Source organism: Dinoponera quadriceps, unplaced genomic scaffold (assembly GCF_001313825.1).
Source record: "Dinoponera quadriceps isolate SergipeBrazil2010 unplaced genomic scaffold, ASM131382v1 scaffold3736, whole genome shotgun sequence".
Classification (NCBI taxonomy): domain Eukaryota; kingdom Metazoa; phylum Arthropoda; class Insecta; order Hymenoptera; family Formicidae; genus Dinoponera; species Dinoponera quadriceps.
This window is the reverse complement of record NW_014557750.1, coordinates 676,418-695,712: the sequence shown is the minus strand read 5'-3', so window position 1 is coordinate 695,712 and position 19,295 is coordinate 676,418. Positions and strand designations below refer to the sequence as shown.

The window sequence follows — 19,295 nt, the reverse complement described above, 5'->3', positions numbered from 1 at the left end:
TAGGTGAATCGACTGTGGTAAATAGTACGTAGAACATGGATTCGTTGATACTCAGCAGAAGAAGAAGAAGAAGAAGAAAAATGACTGACTGACTGACTGACTCTCTGACACTGACTGACGGACACTGACTGTGGAGTGGCCAGAGAGTAAGGGTTTTAAAGAGAAGATTTTGGGGGTGGCGGATGACGATCGCCAATGAGAGGAGTTTTCGTGAAAAACAGGAAACGGATATGGAAGATTAGAAAACGGATACCCTGGAAAATTTGTAACGGCGCACCTGCACCGTTGCCCACCCCGCGATCCGACCGACCATCCGTCGGGTCGCTCACTGACGCTTTGCGCCATCCTGAACTATACGACACGCACGTGACTCGCTTCCGCCGAGAGCGTGATCACGTGCATGTCAACAAACATAAACAATCAGCCTCCGTCGGATATAAAATCCGACCAGCGGAGGCATCGAAGCCGATTCCACCGGAGTCAGCCACAGCGACACGTTCGCAGGCCGCTCCGGATCCCGTCTTTCTTTGCCGAGGAACCGAGACGGTGTGTTCGCAGCCGCACTCGCTTCCTCCCTCGGGACGGTGTATTGCCGTCTCCACCGGGAGTTCCCGGTTCCTCACCGACCTCCGACCGACCGACATCCGGCCAGACAGGTCCGGGGTGGCGACTGCGCCGTCCCTGCTGAGTACTCTCGGCCGAGTACTCCCGGCCTGGTTACTGCCGACATAAAGGGACACCGGGTCCCTCGCGTTACCGTGCCGGGTTGCATGCGAGCAACCAAGCGAGCGATTACTAGTTCATAAGAATCCGCGGGAGCGAGCTTCAACGGGGGAGTCAACGTGCAGGGGGTGGCGTCGTTCGTCGTCTCCGCCGAGCGTTCTCGGCCCCGACTCTCCTGACGAAGAAGCGCCGCCGAGAGCACGCCGACCGTTTCCGTCACACCGCATTTCTCTTGCGACCTCCCAGTGCCGTAGTCCCCGCGGAGAGCACACGACACCGCAGGAGCGGGACCCGATGCCGCGGGTACCTCCTGGTTGTCGTACCGTTCCCGACCCCGTGGGGCCTCTGGGCTCGGAGAGTGCCTCCGCTTTTCCGTGCCACCTGCGCGTCGCTACCGATTGCACTCTCTGTGGCATTTAAAAGACATCGTGGAAAATATCGCGGAGATCTGGACTGTCAGAACAGCGACAACACTAGCTGTGCGTTCAAAACACCGCGCCCGCTCCCCGCGACTCGACCGACCGTCACTCGAGCGTCAACCGTGTCACATATCACCGCGTCTACCCAACCGCGTCCGCCGTCCCGCGCCACCATCTCACCGCGAAACGCGAAAGATCAGCTGATCTGTCAAAACAGACGCGCGCCCGACGACAGCAGCAACACGCTCCGACGCATCTAGCGTCTTACAAGAAGATTATTAATTGAAATACCGAGCTAACATCCGCTCGCACACGAGTCTGTAACTTCGAATAAATCGTTTTGTTAACCAAAATTGTCTCGCATACCCATTAGGCGAACCCGGCAATCCGGCGAGCCAATCCAGGGCTAAAATCGCCGCGTCAACGAGCTGACCGCTCCGGAAAGACGTTCCCATTGCGAAGAGTGGAAGATAACGAAAGAAAGGTGAAACGTCGCAAATCCCTAATATTATCAAGACGTCATAAATGATCCTAAGAGCCTAATCCCAAAATCACGGACGCGTTGGGAAACTCATAACTCATTTGGCGGCGTATAATCATACCTTTCTTACGATAGCGCTTACCCAAATCCGTTTGTTTCCTGATCATAAAAAAGGAATTTGCTGCTCCCACGGTACCCAGGATGCAACGACTACGTGCCTTACGTGAAGGCGGAAAAGATCATCCTAATTATAGAAAAGAAAAGGAATTCGTTGTTCCCGGGGTACCCAGAATGTAACAAAACTACGTGCCTTACGTGAAGGTGGAAGAGATAACAGACACGTTAGGAAACACATGGCGTGTTTAACGGCGAGCCATCGCTTGACCGAAATCCGTCTACTTCCGAATCATATATAAAAAAAAGAAATTCGTAATTTCCGAGGTACCCAGGACGTAACAGTAATATATCCGTGTAAACAAAAGAAAATACAAAAATAACACTTCCTTTTTAATATATTTACCTTGCGTTAAGTCAACATAAAAACTTGAACAGATTGTTTAGGACATACGAAATGTGTTAAATTTAACACAAAATTTTTTATTGTATACAAATGTACAGTAAAAAAGACTGAAAAAGGCGTTAAGGAATGACGCGTGACCCAATGCGTTCGCCAATGGATTCGCGCTTCAACGGTCAAGCTCGTGTGTACAGTCGCATTCTCTCTTTGTTCTCTCTCCGACGAGACGAACATCGATGTGCATCTATATTCGGACTTATCTCGTGCGAACAAGCGGAAAATTCGCGCCCGTAGAAAAATACGAGAGGCAGCGGGGAAGTGCAAAAAGGCACCGGCGCTCTGACATCTGCCAGCGGCAGCCCGGAGCGGCCCATTTATTTCTGCGGGATTATCCGAATTTTAGATTCTCTTATCGTCGGCGATGCGCGCTTATGCGTTTACAAGCTAATTAATTAGCGCCTGATACTTGCTCTCCCGCGAACACCAGTGCCGCGTCACCGCTGCCACCGCGTTCTTCTTACAAAAATTTATCGGCTGCTTACCTTGTAATTTCCCACTTTCTTGATGGTGCAAGAGAGAGCGACTTCTTTGCCGATGGCGGCGGTCACGTTGCCAATCGGCTCGGAGAAACTCGGCACATCTGCGAACAGAGGAGAAGAGAGAGGCTACACGTTACGTTTCTCATTCAATTTGTTGATTTGGAGAGTCCGACTTGCGCGCGTGTGCACAATGTGACCTTCCGTTGATCGCTTATCAAGTGCAAATTAAAGTCGTGTCGTCAAGCATGGTTGTAATTAACTTTGCGTAATGTGACCTCATGAAAAAGAAAGAAAAACTTAATTGTTACCTTTACGTTTATACTGAGAAAAAACGTCTAAAAAAGTATTCGATAAATACTGATAACATATTTACTTTATAACAATAAATATATTTCTACATTGAGAACAAATTTTATTTAAATAAGGAAATGTACACACTTTTTATATCTGTAGCTTTTCATGAAAGCAATTGTTTATTCCATATAAATAAAAAAATTCAGAGATATTTAAATAAATATTAGTAACCCTACCGGAAAATTATTTTTTACTTTTTAAATATTTTTTCCTTAGGACGCAGGATTTTCTACAATCCCGCGATCATAATTTTTATTTCGCGACATCTTTTAACAGACGCAGAGTATTCTCTCAGCGAGATACTTCGAGGAGACCAAGCGCGTTTGTCGTCCTTTTAATATTCACTATTAAGTATCTCAGTAATAAAATATCGAAAATTGAAGTTCCGAACTACTCTTCTCGAAGTATTGAACGGAGTAACGAAAGTTATGCTCTGAATTACCGAAAGTTTTACAGCATTGTTCGTCCCCTGAATGTTTCGCCGAAAACGGTCGCTGCAAAACAAGCAAGATGCAGTACAGCGGACGTTAAAAATATCGATATGTAGCGTTTAAAAAGACGTCGGGGCGGCATTAGGCAATGTGTGTGTTGTTTGCACGCAAAAAGGAAAGAAACATCCTCGCTCATTTATATACGCGATATATTCGAATTCTTCTGCGGATTTCACGTTATTTGCACGGTGAAGCCCCGTAATTATCGCGCTGCTTATTGTACCGTAGCAAAAACCGTGTGTTTGTGTATATATGCACGCTTTCGTAATAATAATATCGCTGTGGGCGCGCGCACGATTTAAAATAAATACAATATTTTGCGATACATTATTGATACATCGATGATACGTCGCGCACAAGCGATATGTCATGTCGCGGCGCGATTACGAAACTAATATCGCGTGTTGAGCTTTCCGCACTACGCGCGCGACGTATGAAATAACGTTTTAAATATTCGACCCAGTGATATAAATCGTCATTTTATGCGAGGGTTAACCCGCCTCTGCGCTTTGACAAATATTTTCACGTCACTCCAGAGAGGCGGGCCGCGGCGACGACGATGCCGTCGATGTTCATGATTCGTTATCCTCGTTAAAATACGTTACTCACGCACGTGACGGCGCAATAACGACGATTAACGGCCTGTTGACGCATATAATAACGCGCATTTCGAACGATGAGGTATAGTTTTAACTTCCTGTCGGACGTCGAATCGCGCACGCTCACGTTCACGGTTCGCATATACACATACTCCCGATATCTCCCCATGCATAAGAATCACAGGCATCACAAGACTGATACGGCGGGATATGAAATGAGGAATATAATAATGAATATTCATCAAAATAGGAAGACCATGGTGAGAGGCGTTGATGAATTCTTCATCACAATAGCGTTAATCTAAATTAACGCAAAATACCTCGCTCGTAGCTTTCGCCATGGGCGTACCGCTGTAGCTTATAATAGCTCGCACGTATGTGCGTGCGTGCGTGCATACGTGCACCTAATATAAATGCTTCATACGGAATGGTGTGTGTGGGAATATAGCTTCCAGCCACGCTCGCATATTGTGCTCAAATCTAAACGCGAAGCGTTAGCTTAACAGAAATTACATATTTATCAGTTGTATTAGAGCCATTCGCGACAATTGGAAGGAGGAAGAAGAGAAGGAAGACTCGCGGAAAATTATCCTACGAAAGCTCCCTCCGATCGCGTTACTCGAAGGGAGATCGTTATCGGAATTTTTCAATCGCTGAAATCCTGGTGAAAACGTTCCGCGTTTCCGTTTAAAATCTCACGCGGAAACGCCAGCCGGAAAGCGAGGTCTCATTGTTCAATGTCGGGAGCAGTTACGCGATTCGACGGGAACTCGCGTGGAAATATTTTCGCTTTCCACCTCCTCGTCTCCGGCGCAGAATTACATAATTGATACATCCCAGCTGTCAAACTCGCCCTTAATAGAAGAGTCCCCTGGATTCATCTCTTCCGCCCCCGGCGATATCGTGGCGGTTTTATTTTCGCGAAGCGGCGCCGGGGCAAAGAAGAATCGACCTCGGCAAATACAAACCGAGGAAAAAGTGCAAAATCGAAGCGAGCGTATTACGAGGCGCTACGCTTTTGCAAGTAAGAACTCGCCGTCGGCGACGCAGTTTGACGGAGCGGGACGGGCGAGGCGGAGGAAAAAACGGGAAGTTCAACGAACAACATATTCGGCTGTGCATCCCGCGCGGCACGTGAGGCAATATCGAAACGTGTGCGCAAGCTCAAAGTTTGCAAATACCGTCTCATCGGCGAGGCATGCTTTCTCGTGCGATATGGGCGCGCAACATCCGGCAGCCGTGCGCGCCGTCGCCATCGGTTGCCGCATCAAACGGAAAAGCTTGCGGTCGCAAGCTGCACCCGTTGAGCCGAGAAGACGCCGATGGTTCTCTAGGCCGTTTTGCACGTGGCAAACGTCGACGGTGTGCTTATGCCGAAGGGTCCGTCGAATCGGCCATGTCCAGCGACGATCTCGCGAAAACAGTGTCGATGGTATTATGATAAGATATTCGCTGACAGAAACAGGAGAAGAGAAGAATATTCAACTCCCATCGCCGCTCTCATTGTCCCCGTGGCCGTATCTAGAATGTAATATAAAGAGACGCAGGGGAAAATAGCGACGTTACCCGCCTCGAGTGGCCTCGTCGCCGGAAGTGGAATGGAGGGATAGAGAGAGAGAGAGAGAGAGGTGAGGAGAAAGACTGAGGGGAGTGCTCTCTCGAGACAGATGACGCTGCGAGCGGTGGACGTGTGTGTATGTGAGTGCGCATGCACCCTCTCTCGTACTGGTCTTATTTTATGGCAAAATTATTCCGGGAGAAAAATAATTCAATCTCCGCGCGCAAGCGGTATACATGGTTACGATGGCTCTGTGCTGCCGTCGAGTACCGGTTTGCGGAGGCCGAAACGCCGATCGAAAGAACTGGAGAACGCGCGGATCGGCTTTCACTTTCGGCCTTCGATGTCGACGAGGTGCCGATAATCGCGTGAAAAATAAAAACCCGGCTGTGCTCGTCGGGAGAAAATTGATCCCGTCGTCGTTGTTTCTTCGCGTCTTGCCTTACGAGACGACGGATGACAGGTGACGCGAGCGACAAATTATTTACGCAGCAACGGTCACATACGTGGTATTTACGGCGTGGGGGCTCTTTTTATTTTTGCCATTTTTGCCTCTTCCCTAAACACCGTCGGGGGCTGGAAAGTGATAACCTATGCATTATTGAAGCGACATTTTAAGGCTCGCACGGAACGACGGCGCAATCGAAACGTGAATTTCAAACTCGTGGAGACTCCTCGGAAATATTTCGAATTTACATATCACAACGAAGGATGGTTATTTTAAAAATGCTTCAAAGTATAATATATCGCCCAGTATTATATGTTGCGGAAAAATTTTAACTTTGCGGTCAGGGCTTCTTTTGATAGGTAGAGGATAACTATAATCGCCGCAGAGTATCCACGCAACTATTTGAAATATCAAAAAGTTCTTTTGAATTTTCATGTTTCATGCAAAAGCCTGGTAAAAGGTACGCGAACGTGTTGTAAATGGAAATTCTATGTAGCCGTCCAAATGGAGCGAATCATTGAAAAATTAGAGTTTCGCGAATAATTCAAGATCGTTATCGACTCCGACCTGTTTAAGCATTTTAAAACTTCGCGAAATCTCGAGTATATTAATTCAATAATATATGTGAGGTGTAAAACACAGATGGATGCAATGAACAGGCGAAACTTCGAAATATTTTTTGAGTTTTTAAAAATATTATCTTCTTTTTATACACAGCTTTCAGTGCACAGTATCTCGTATGGAAATATTTGGAAAATACGGATCTTCAACTGTACGCGTTTGAAATCGAAATAATATGAGCGCGGTATTAAATGGGACGAAGTTAAGCTAAGATACACGCGCTGAATGCAAATTATACACATCCGGCTAATAAGTCGTAATAAAATTTTTATTTAACTCTCAACGAGCTGTTTCTCGCTTTTGCAAAAATCGCAGCAACGTGTATTATACGCGTTTATTTCATTCGAAAGACCCGACACGTTTTTCCAGTTTCACACTTTGCCGTACGTCATATTACGATCATGATTGCGGGCGAGTACGGTAACGAATAAAGTAGCGGCGGTCAGTAGTAAAGGTAAGGCACGAGGTCTGCCGCCGCCGGCCCGGCGCGTCGTTATTCCCTTTCGCGCCGTAAAACACGTAACTACGTTAGCAGCTTCGAGCAATCGAGATTCGAGCACGATACAACGGCTGCTCGTTTCTATAGCAGCTTCTCTGCGGGAAGCCTCTGGCGGTGAGAAACTTGATATCGAAATAAATGGCCGGGCCGTATCGCGACACCGTAAAGAATCTGAGAGAATTCGGGCGTGCACGACGACGTTAAACCAAACAATATTGTATTCGTGATACATGTGAACACCAGGTATCCCGATCGAGCGATAAATCCGTCAGATCTGAGCATTACAAAAAGAGAGAGAGAGAAAGAGAGGGAGAGAGAGGAATGAAGAGCACAAAAAGAAGAAATAAAACGCGACGTATAATAAATAACTGGAAAAATTGCGCGGCGAATCCGCAACACGATTTTTTCTTCAAATTACTCAGCGTTTCGATAGGTTCGGCTCTATTTAAATAAGAGAAAAGGATCCAGTCGAAGAAGAAGCGCCAGCGGAGGGGACAATTTAAAAGTGTAGGTCAATGCGATTCATGAAACTTCATGAATATGATTTTAAACGTTACGGAGATGAAAGAAGTTAGCCCCCAAACGATAATTGTACCTTTCTCTGTCCCGCGGAACTACACGCTTTCATTCAGTGAATGTCCTGCTCCGTTATTCATGGAGCCCAGGGACGAGTTTACCGATCAAATGAATTAAGAAAATCGCGTCATCGCGGATATATTGAGGCAGGGTCAACGGTCGTCGCGTCATCCGTGAATTAAACGATATCGAATTCGCCGGCAGAGCCGGGACGATTGATCGAATCTGTAACGGTGTTTAAAAATAACTAAAGGAGGAGGTCCAATACCTATCTATCTATCTGCCTACCTACTACCCCTTCATCGTCCCTCCTCCCGCCTGTGTCGTATACGCGCGCGTGTAATAACTTTCCCGAGTTATCGCAGTTTTCACATCGACCGTAAATTCCGCGGGCAGCGCCGCACGGAATTTTCGAATCGAAATAAAATAGAGGGACCGAACGAGATTGGCGATCGGGGCGGATTGGCAATATTCGAAAATAAAGGGACCGACCCTGCCGCAAGCCCGATGTCGTCCGCGCGACAATTCAACGAACGCTACGCTGTAACTCAGTTTCGGCGGTCGCGTGTGAATCTTCGACGCCTTACGTGAAATTTTTTAGTTCGGACGGGACGAGGGGTGAAATTGGGCGAAAGGAAGCGGGGAAAGAGCAGGAGAATGGGCCCTAAGATCGAGATCGACGTGCAGCTGCAACTTGCGACCACCACGGAAGGAGTAGGAGATGTGGGGGAGGAGAAGGAGGAAAGGTTTTCCTGCGCGTCGACGTCCGGACAGGACGAAATATCGCCCGACGTATTTCAGATCTCCCCTACGGACACACCATCCGGTAGCGATACGTACCGACACGTAAGAGATGCTGATACCGTGCGATGCAACGGCGGATCGACGCCACCGAGAAGGAGGCGACGAGACGTTTTTACGTGTCGATGCAGCTTCCTAGCTGGCTGGCTGGCTTGCAAGCGAGCAAGCGACCTACACTCCTGTTTCTCCTCCTTTTCCCGTGTGCCGTGGGCACCTTATCGCGAATGGAGAATCGCGGAACCGTGGCAGATGTTTCTCACCCTCGTGCACGAGAAACGTACGTCTTGTACGATGCATGACCGCGGATCGCGCGTTCGACAAATGATCCTCTTATTTCGATCGGGCCGTTATGCGAAATGCACTGCGACGCGTTGAGATCAATCGCTGCGAAGAGACGGTTTCGGTGGAAGCTTGGACCTGGGGCTATAAAAGGGTTGCTTTCGGCGTGTCACTGTTCGCACGTTCGTTCTTACCTTCTCTTCCTTCTCGCGCGAGAGTAGAACATGTATATAGGATGGCCCATTTTAAACGACGTATTAAAATTTCTCGAAAACCAAGACTCACTGAAAAATACTTCGTACAAAAGTTTTATGGTTTCGAGGGGAGCAATAAGATGGTGACCTTAACTTCGTTGCTTACATAATAATATGAGAGAAATCGATTATTGATATTAATCATTGCACATTGGTGCATCGATGCATTTACAAAATGTAATGATTTTTTCTAATTTCCCTATGTTTCCTTGCAGCAATCGATTCCATTTGTCGTTCTATGTGTTAAAGCTACGAAAGTGTTAAGATGATGTTATGGAAAGGTAAAATACTTTATGAGATATTTCATATCTTGTACTAAAAATATCAGAATAAAAAATGAAATACCTCGAAAAATATTCATTTTTCGATTACCTTACTCTGATATTTTTATATGTAGAATGAACAGATGAATCCATTTGCGTTAAAAAAACTATATGATTCTATTAACACATTGTATGCAGGAAACGTACTTTTACGTTTTTTTCACTCTGTCACTACACGCGGGTCACGTAAAAGTACGTATTTAGTAGATTTGTGCTGGAGAGCGAGTATCGTATAAATACGATGGGCATTTTAAGTGTGTACGGTGTTTGTGTTGCTAGGCAACGATTTCCATTGTTTCTTTTTAGAAGTTTAGTTTGTCGAGTTATTTGATTTAATTGAATATTTTACTGAATACCAAACTCCCGCGAAATTCACGAAAAAACGCCCGCTACACGCGTAAGTCCGCGGTGAAATATACCCGCATGCAATATATTAAAAAAATGAAGTTCATCTTGAAATGATCTTGAATTATTAACCATGCAATAAAGGCCACCACCTTATATCTCTCTTGAAACTATAAAACTTTCGTACGAAACATTTTTCAATGAAATAAAATATTGATTTTCTAAAAATTTCAATGTATCATTTAAAATTGGCAACTCTGTATAGAAATATATATAAAAATAATATAATAATAGAGAAAACTGTGTATATTACATGTTTACGAAAAACAAAACAACATATCATGACTGCCTGTATTAATTACCGTTGATGCAGCAAAAAGGAGTCTCAGTTCACAATACGCTCACGGTTTCGTGACGCGACAAGAAGTATTATTAGTAGTCACGATACGACGAGAAATTGACAACGCGATAACAACAGCGAGATCCATGCTGTGTAAAATTGATTTCACCTCTCAGCTGCGTTACGACGGAAAATTGACAACGCTAGAGATACCGATGAAAGCTGGGTAAAAATGATCGCACGACGTTGCGTGAAATTGGTTTAACTTTTCGCAATATGATAGCGCGGAAAACACACCGTCGTTTTAAGGATTCGTCGTTGCTATTTGATTATGCGATCGAGCCTCTCCAATTATACCGTAATAAATTTATTTAGACCATTCCATGCACATTAAGATCTACCGATAAAAAAAAGTATGAAAAGTATGTCGCAAAAATCGTGAAAAATTATTTGGAAACGCTCAGGTGGGATATTTTACAGCACCCGCCGTATTCGCTCCTTCTGATTACTGGTTATTCCGACGGATGCAGAACGATTTGGCAGTTCACCGGTTCACTTCTTTCGCAGAAATCGAAAATTGGCTCCTAACTTGGATCGCCTCAAAAGACGAGACATTTTTTCGAGATGGAATTCGAAAATTGCCTGAGAGATGGGAAAAGTAGTAGCCAGCGATGGACAATACTTTGATTAATCTGTTCATTAATTTTGTTCTGAAATAAATGCATTTTTGATTACAGAAAACGGACTGAACTAATTTGTATTCCCAATATGTGGTTTTTTGCAAAAGGCTCATTCATATTTGATCCACCCTCGTATATGCTATACCATTCCGAAGTTGAAATTTTTTACTATTACACAATTTTTAGCCTTTCATACACAGCAATACATATAAGGTTGAAACTGATATAATTAGAGTCATTACAGCCCTGCCATTATAACTAGAGTTACTTCTACAATTTTTAACCTTATGCGTTATGTGTAAGATTGAAAATCATGTGACTCTCCGTCTAGCGAATGATAGAGGAGATGAGAGAGATTTGATACTGATGGAGTTTGGACAGTTATTTTCCTTCTAACAATTAGTAGTATACTTTTGGCTGAATCACAGTTGATATGTCTCTATATAATATGTATGACAATTTACCAAGTTGTAAAGATTATAATTTTAATTCAAGGTAAATAAGATTATTTTTGACAATCGAAAATCATTATAAGAATTTTATTCAATACATTCTAATATACAGTTTTTAAGATTTACAGTACAAGTATGCTCTAACCTCAATGTTTAAACTAAAAGTGTCTAAACTAAAAGTTTTGGTAACCGTTCTAATATAAAGAAATCAATCAAAGAAAGTTGTGACACTTCACTGAGGAAAAGTTGGGACGTCCTAACTCTTCCTTGAGATGTGTCTTTACGCTTTTATAAATATTTAATCTACTATATATCAGTCTTAATATTATTATCATTTTTCCACAAAACATTTGTTTTCATTACATTTTTTATGAAAACTTTAATAAATAATATTTATTTAATATTTTAATTAATGTTATTTTAATGAATGATATTAATGTCAGAATGATATTAATGTCAGAATAAAAAATAAAAAATACATTAACTATTAAAGTATAATTATTTCTATTATTTTATAAATCTTGCCTACCAAATTTTGTCTACCATGTATTCTATCCTTCCTTGATACACGGAAGATTTTGGACAAATATTTAGCTTTACAATTTATTTAATTACGTTCCTAATTATCAAGATACTTTATTCAAATTTAGTATGAACTTTTTCGGTAGAATAACAGTTTCATTTTTTGTGGTTGCGATATTTTGAGAAACAAAAGCTACAAGAGACAAAATTGTTCCAACTTTCCTTCATCTCCTTCACAGCACATATTTGACGCCGACCGTACAATAAATATTTCACTCGTTGGTACCGTTCGTTTGGAAAACCGTCAATTACAGACCAACTTATATTTTTGTTAATCTAGCAATAAAAAATGGATTTAATTTATTTACATGGACGTAGAATGAAAATTTATCGTTGTCACACCTATGTGACATTGGTTTCTCGTCTGAATCGGTGCGTCACACACATGTGACGCGTGGTAACGAACGCTTTAAAAAATATTCTAATGAAAGCAAACAAGTTTATGGATAATACGCTTATGGATAATGCCTTCTTCGTATTTCCTCGCAGTGTGAGAGATACTGTTGCAAAGAAAAATTCAATTCGAAAGAGTTAACAATTGCGCAGCGAGGACGCGATAATCCAACGTTAGTATCCATCTGCCGGAGGAAGAAGATTTCGTCATGTTTTTAGATGGGACAACACGCCGGCGTAAATTCTCGCTGCGAGGGATTTACTAATTCGACGACGGTGCGTCGTCAGGGCAGGCGGTGCGCAAAATTTGAATCTTTATCTCAATAGAGCGAGTACAGGCCCGAACGACGGAGTCTGTCCCGTGCGTTCTATGCAAATTTTATCGTACTTGGCATGCTAACGCCTCGCTTAAATTGGCACGCGATCGCTCGGGCCGAGCGTTAACTGCCGAATATTCGCCTCGTCTTCGAGTACCTAAACACTCGAATTACACAGCGCTGATGCGCGAGGACGCGTATTGTGTTAAGTTAATAAGGATGGCCGCGGATAGACGGGATGAATTGGGCCGTTAGTGCCCGGCGTGGAACCTCCGGGAAAGTGAGATTTTCCTTAAACGAGAGTTTAACAAAGTTCCCGGTTATTACGACAGAATAGCCAACTTTCAAGATAAGGAGTACAGAGGACGAAGCTCGAGGAAGAGAACGAGAAGCGCGCGCGCGTTTAACTTCTCGCGCGCTCTCGTCGGGAGAGTAAATATTTCTCTTTTCTTTTTTCGACTGAGGCTCAGCAAATTTTTATCTCGAATGAAAGCATTAATTTGCGAAAAAACGACGACACCGGGAATAAGTACCAGGCCACGCTCGCGGCCTTCCCACCTCTCGCCTCGCCCATGTTCGCCATCGCACGCCCGCCCGCTTGTGCGCTCTCTCGAAGACGCTTAACTTTCATCGCGAAACTTCGGTATCATCTTGCATTTATTAAACCCTCCAGCGTATTTGGCGAATATTTCTCGGTATCACTGTGTCGGTATAACGTGCCGTTCCGTCCCATGCCACGCCGTGCCGCGTCGTACTTCCCCGTCTCGGGCAAAAATGTAAATGAACTCTCCCTGATAAATTTAACGTGAACGATTTTATTAGCGTTTGCGCGATTACGTGGATGCCTCGACGATCACAGGAGGAGTGAAACAGCATTCTCCGTAGTTACGCGTCCGCGTAATTAATGTTACACTCGCGAAGCGAAGCGCAACAGCGAACTTCGTCTCCGCCGCTACTGCTGTTTCGATGGTGCCTCGCCGGCCATGCATTTTTGAACGACGTGTGATATTCCACGGAATCTCCGCGTGTCGAAATATATAATAAACTTCGCGCTTTGGCGAAATATTTACGACGGTGTATATTTTAACGTCCCGACTCTCTCATTAAATAGCCAACGCCTCCGCTACGTTCTGCACGTCATTTGCAGAGCTTCTCTCCTCTGCCCCTCCCCGTAATACTCGACGGCAAAACTGAAGCACGAAGTTTCGTAAGAGGCCGACGCGACGCAATATATTGTGCGTGTATCTGTGTCAGATTAATTAGCGTGCCTCGCGCGAGACGTGGCGCTTCCGTGCCGCACGTATGGTAATTACACCGTGAACATGATTCTTGCCGTCTTCTTGCTCGCGAAAACCTCGGTAGATCGTTTCAACTGTTTGAGGTCACATCTTAAGATCGCATCAAGCAATTATACCGGCAATCGCATTGGAATACCAATTAAACTACGGTAAATATACAATTGGTAAAATATGCATCATAATTCAACAACAATAACAACGATAACTTTATCGACTGTTACACAATGTTTACTAGAAGAAAAGCACCAAAATTGAACATAAGTATGAAAAGAAGAAGTCAGTCAGGGGATTCCTTTCCACACAACAAAAAGTGCAATATTGTAACATTGTGACATTTTTAAAGTTTAAAGTTTTAAAATATATGTAAGATTTAAAAATAACATATAAAAGGATATAGAATAAATATTCAAAATAATGTAATTTCAACGCTTTTTTTAATTTTATCTCTTTGATAATTCTGTAGGTATCATAGGATGTCGGTTTTAGCGTTTAGTTTCTAAAATCGTTAATACTCAAACATCTTAAAAAAACAATTATTTGTAAAAAATATGTAATAATTTTCACGAGTCTGTCATATATTTTGGTAGGAAAGGGATAGAGTGCCGAATTGTATTCATGACACGTACATTTAAATTTTATACTTTTAACTGACATACTTTAAAGCCTAAAAATAAAATGGCATTTCGATTTTGGTGTTTTCCCTTTACGCAAAAATATAATACATTATTGCATGGACAACGACCAAGGCGAGGCATCAGTACAACACAGCTGTTATCTGAATAAAAAATCTATATCATTAATATCTATATTATTAAATCTATCTATATCATTAAAGGTCTATATCATTAATTATAATCAGACGGCACGATGTAAAGTTTCGGTGTGAAGTACGATAACGTGACGCATACGACGCGATACCGCGATTGATGCACAAAGTGTAATTATATAACGCTTACGATTAATAAATGCGACGTCGACTTCGCGGAAGGAGGCACCATCTGTGTGCAGCGCTTAAAGTCTCATTCGACCTCGTTGTCGGCCGGTTATAACGCGTTTACGACTGCTTATTAAATCCATTGCGACGCCGAGCTCGTTGTCGAAACGCAGCGTTCTCCCGACGCGACGTTATTTTGAGCGACATCTAGTCGCCCCTAAACATTTTTCGTTGTGCGCGCGCGTACACAGCCGTGAATGCTGAAATGCTTCAACGTTTGTTGCAAATAAATTGCTTTAATACCGTACGACGCGGCTCCAATTTTTGTGGTTTTAATTTTCACGAGACTCGCGAAAAATGATGACAATAAGGATGAAGGGGAATGTAAAGTTCAGGACGAAAATGGCGTATTACCGGTGGCGACGCGCGTTAAGAAAAATAAATTCGGATATACGAACGCGTTGCGCTGGGAATACAAAAAAGGGTAAAGAAAATCATAAGAAACAACAGTTGGCGCGAAAATTCGAATGATTCTTCAGAAGTCGAATCGAAAACAGTGGAACAGTGAAATCGAGATATTTCGTACTTCTATCCGCACACACTTTTTTCAGCGAAACTACTCAGCGCGGTGTGGGAAGAGAGGATTTTATTATATTTCACCGCGGAATACATCGAGATATTTTTAATTTGTCTTAAGTATTTTGTTAGGTTTTTCTGAAGTTTCCATCTTGTTTCAAGCCCTTCCGTTCGAAACTTCCTTTCGACTTCTACACTTATCTCAAACTTCTTCCCACATAAATATGATCCTGGCAAAGCACCTTTCTAAACTTTTCTCGAACTCTTCGTAAAAACTGGTAAATTTTTAATGCGTCTTTATAATCCGATAGATTTCGTGAAAACATCGGGAGGACGCGCCGGTCACGTATACGGGGGATAACTCGGAACCTTTTAAGTCCTATTGCGATTTATTTTGGCAGCCGGAATTTTATTATCAGGGTTAAGCAGTTCTTCGATACGCGACGCACATACATTCACACATATAGTCCGTGTTTTTCGCGTTAAACACTTCGCACGTGCGCTCACGTCCCCCGTATCTCCCATTTTATCCGAGAGAGGATTTGTTTAATGTCACCGTAGCCGTCGACTGTTAATACTGCAGAAGAGTAGATAGTTAAATAATCTCTTTTTTTCGTAAACGCGCTGAGCTCGTTGCCGAAGTTGGATAACAGTGAATATATAGCGCGTATCAAAGTGAAATGGCGTCCACGGCGTGGAGAGAATGGGAGAGAGGAGGCTTAGCATACGAATATCCGATTCTGTGTTTGTGGGTTGCTACCACGGTCTGATTTACATAGTTATTATGATATTATGCGACCGCAAAAGGATTTTTATCATCAGCACTGTCTGCGCCGCAAAGGAAGTACAAACCGTGACATATGCTTCCTTTTCTTCTGCGTCGGCTTTTTGCCGCGTGCACCGTATCCGTGAAGGATTAAGAGATATAAACCTGTCCTGTCTAGTCTTATCTTAATGTTTCGCGCGTTGTTGTTCCTCTCGACCAGCGCACGTCGCGGCAGTAATGTTAAGGTGGTTGGTCCGTAAATTAGTTCTTTTAGAAATTTTTTTGAATTTATATAAGTAACAGCATATTGATCGAAACAATTTATATACACATAAAATTAGGAAAAGATTGACTATACTGAAGCTAATTTAAGTCAAAGTTTACATATATTTACATATATTACAGAACATATTAAAACAGTTTTTGATATCACATTTTCAATTCAAACTGTTTTTACGGTTTTAATGAGAAATAAGAAGACTATAAGAGAGACTTGTAGAAATATTATAAATTACAAGATAGTATATTATTGCAAGATCGTTGACTATCTAGTTTACTAGAAATTGATATGTAAAGTACACAACTTCTAATAACGGTTGAAGTGTATAACAGTTAATCTATAAAGATTTGACAATATTAATATATGCTATATTTCCCTTTGTGTCTCTTGGTTAGGTATCTCTTTTAAGATGGTTAAATAATCTTAAAGACCTACTCGAGCAAAAATTTAACCTAATGACTGTCTGGTTATGACATAGAAAAGTCGTGTTTTACATCATTACTACCTAATAATAGCTAGCTACTTGCTAGTCAGGAATGTAACGCTCATTTCTATCAGTGGTTATATTAGAACAGTTAACTAGTAGCTAGACAAAAAAAGCGTAGTCATGAGGTGGGAAATAGCTAGCTAGATATAAATAGCTAGCTGCTAGCCAATAATACAATAAAATAATAACTTGTAGCTATCTAGCCTGGACTAGACAGCGACTAGATAGCAAAAGCGAAATAAAATAAAATAAAATGAAAAAAATTATATCTCTATCTTTGTATTTACTCTATAAGTATCTTGTTTTAAATCCCGAGGTGAGATTTGATATCTATGATAAATGCGTCACGTTCCGAATTGTTATTTCCTCTCCTTGGTGAAGTTCTATTTTAACGCAGCCATAAAGACCTCGCGAGCCTCTCGGAGCTTTTTTAACTAACCGAAGTGGTGACATAAGCGGATTATCGGACCGTCACTGAAAGTCGCGGGGAACGATCTTATAAGTTTTCCTAGTTTTATTAGTCGCTTTTGTAATCTCGGTCGTCTCTATTTACTCGTCTAAAAACGTAAAGGCGATTAATTATCGATATATTCACCGCAACGACACTTCATCTCTTTCATGTTTTATATACGTGTGTTAAAACTTATATGTATATTAAATATGTAAATTCATCTTCAAATTACTCAAGAAAATTCTTCACATACGTGCGTAAATTTATTTCGACACCTGGGTACTGATCATATAATTTTTCTCTGGCGGAAATATGAAAGGTGAACATTTCCATAGATACAAATGTTTTCAAATTAGAAAATTTACACTTTTCACGAGTTCACGCTAGAGGAGAAAATTTACGACTCCCTGAGGTCGAAAGAAGAAGGGTGAAAAGGATAAATTTTCTAATTTGAAAACATTCGGAAATGTTCACCTTTCATGTATCCGCCCTAAGGAAAAATTACATGATTGCTGCTTTGAATTGTTCAATATATTTTCCATGCGAAGTGAGCAAGTAAATTCTGCATTTGAAGGAAATGAATGTATTTTGTTAATATTGTTACATAACAACAAATCGACTGAAATTCGATAGAGATTTTTACCGTAGCTTTAGTAAACGAAGCGAAGAAATTCGTATTTCAACTGTGCTTTGCCTCGCGAGTACTGCATCTTACAAGCAAAAGAAAGCGTTCTTTCTACCCTGCAAGAAAATCGCGAGCAATCCTATGCGGGTGATTTTCCACGTGATTTTCGGCATACCCGTGTATCGGACAATAAGAATTCGTATTTCTCGCAACTTCGTAGCGACTGCTGTAATCGATCAAGTCGAACGGGCTCGACTTGAAAACCTAATAAACGCCTGCCCAGCTCTTCCTCGCTTCGGCGGAGGCTAAGCGGCACGATACCAAAGCGGATTATTGAAACGCCGACTCGAAGTCGAGGGAAAAGTCCATCGGTCTTAGCCAGATTCGCGGGACTTTAAATTCTCACGGCTCGAATCCCTGCCGAAACTTTTCTTCGTCTTGTCGCCCCGCACCCTACCACGCCGTACCGCATTACCGAGCGGCGCCGAACCGCAAATCTGGAATATGCTGTTAAAACGTTGTACAGTAATTTCAAAACATCGTGTGTAAATATATATTCGATGGTTAAGCAAATTCGCGTGTGTTATTGTTTTTGTTGTCATAATCTTCGGCGCGTCGCTTGCTCAGACAATCCCGATTAAACTTGCGTACGATCATAGCAATCTCAAATGCCCGCATAAAAATTTCATGGGATCTGATGTGGATGACAGTCCGATTTCCCAAAATAATAATAGATTCTAATAGGGAAATCTTCACAGGCTCTGGTTATAAATGTAAAGTTTCAAATATATTTTATATGGGATTCATATGTGGGAAACATAAACAGATGCTACATTTGATCATCTCCAACGTTTTCTCGAAAATTTCTTTTGATTTCTATTTTATACTACAATTGATTTCTAATTTATACTACAATTGAACAAAAATATAAAACACTAAATATTTATACTTTACAAGTACACATACATATGCTACAAACGCACTATTAAGCATAGCAACGTTTAAAAAAAATTTTTTTTAATATCCACATTTTAAAGAATTATTGATGAAAATTATTAGATTAAAAAATTATTGAGGTGAAAATAGTTGGGTGCTGCATACGCAATGTGGTGAAATCAGGATTTGCAGAAAGTGTAATGTTCTAGAGTTGAATATGATAATAAAGTAGCAAATATGGAATAATAACGGAAATTAACTATTTTATATAGTTAACACAATCGTAAGAAATAAAAAATAATATTACCTGCAACAACATTTTTAAGATATGTTTTACTATACACATAGTAA

The 19,295-nt window shown here is 42.1% G+C and overlaps 1 protein-coding gene across 1 annotated transcript in view; it reads right to left on the bottom strand.

Annotated features, from left to right (window-relative positions):
* The window catches only part of LOC106749430 (lachesin-like), an 85,790-nt gene that overhangs the window by 40,544 nt on the left and 25,951 nt on the right, over window positions 1–19,295 (bottom strand). The window contains exon 3 of the mRNA XM_014628859.1: window positions 2,683–2,780. Within this exon, the coding sequence (XP_014484345.1) occupies window positions 2,683–2,780 (98 nt within the window). The remainder of the gene's footprint in view (window positions 1–2,682; window positions 2,781–19,295) is intronic.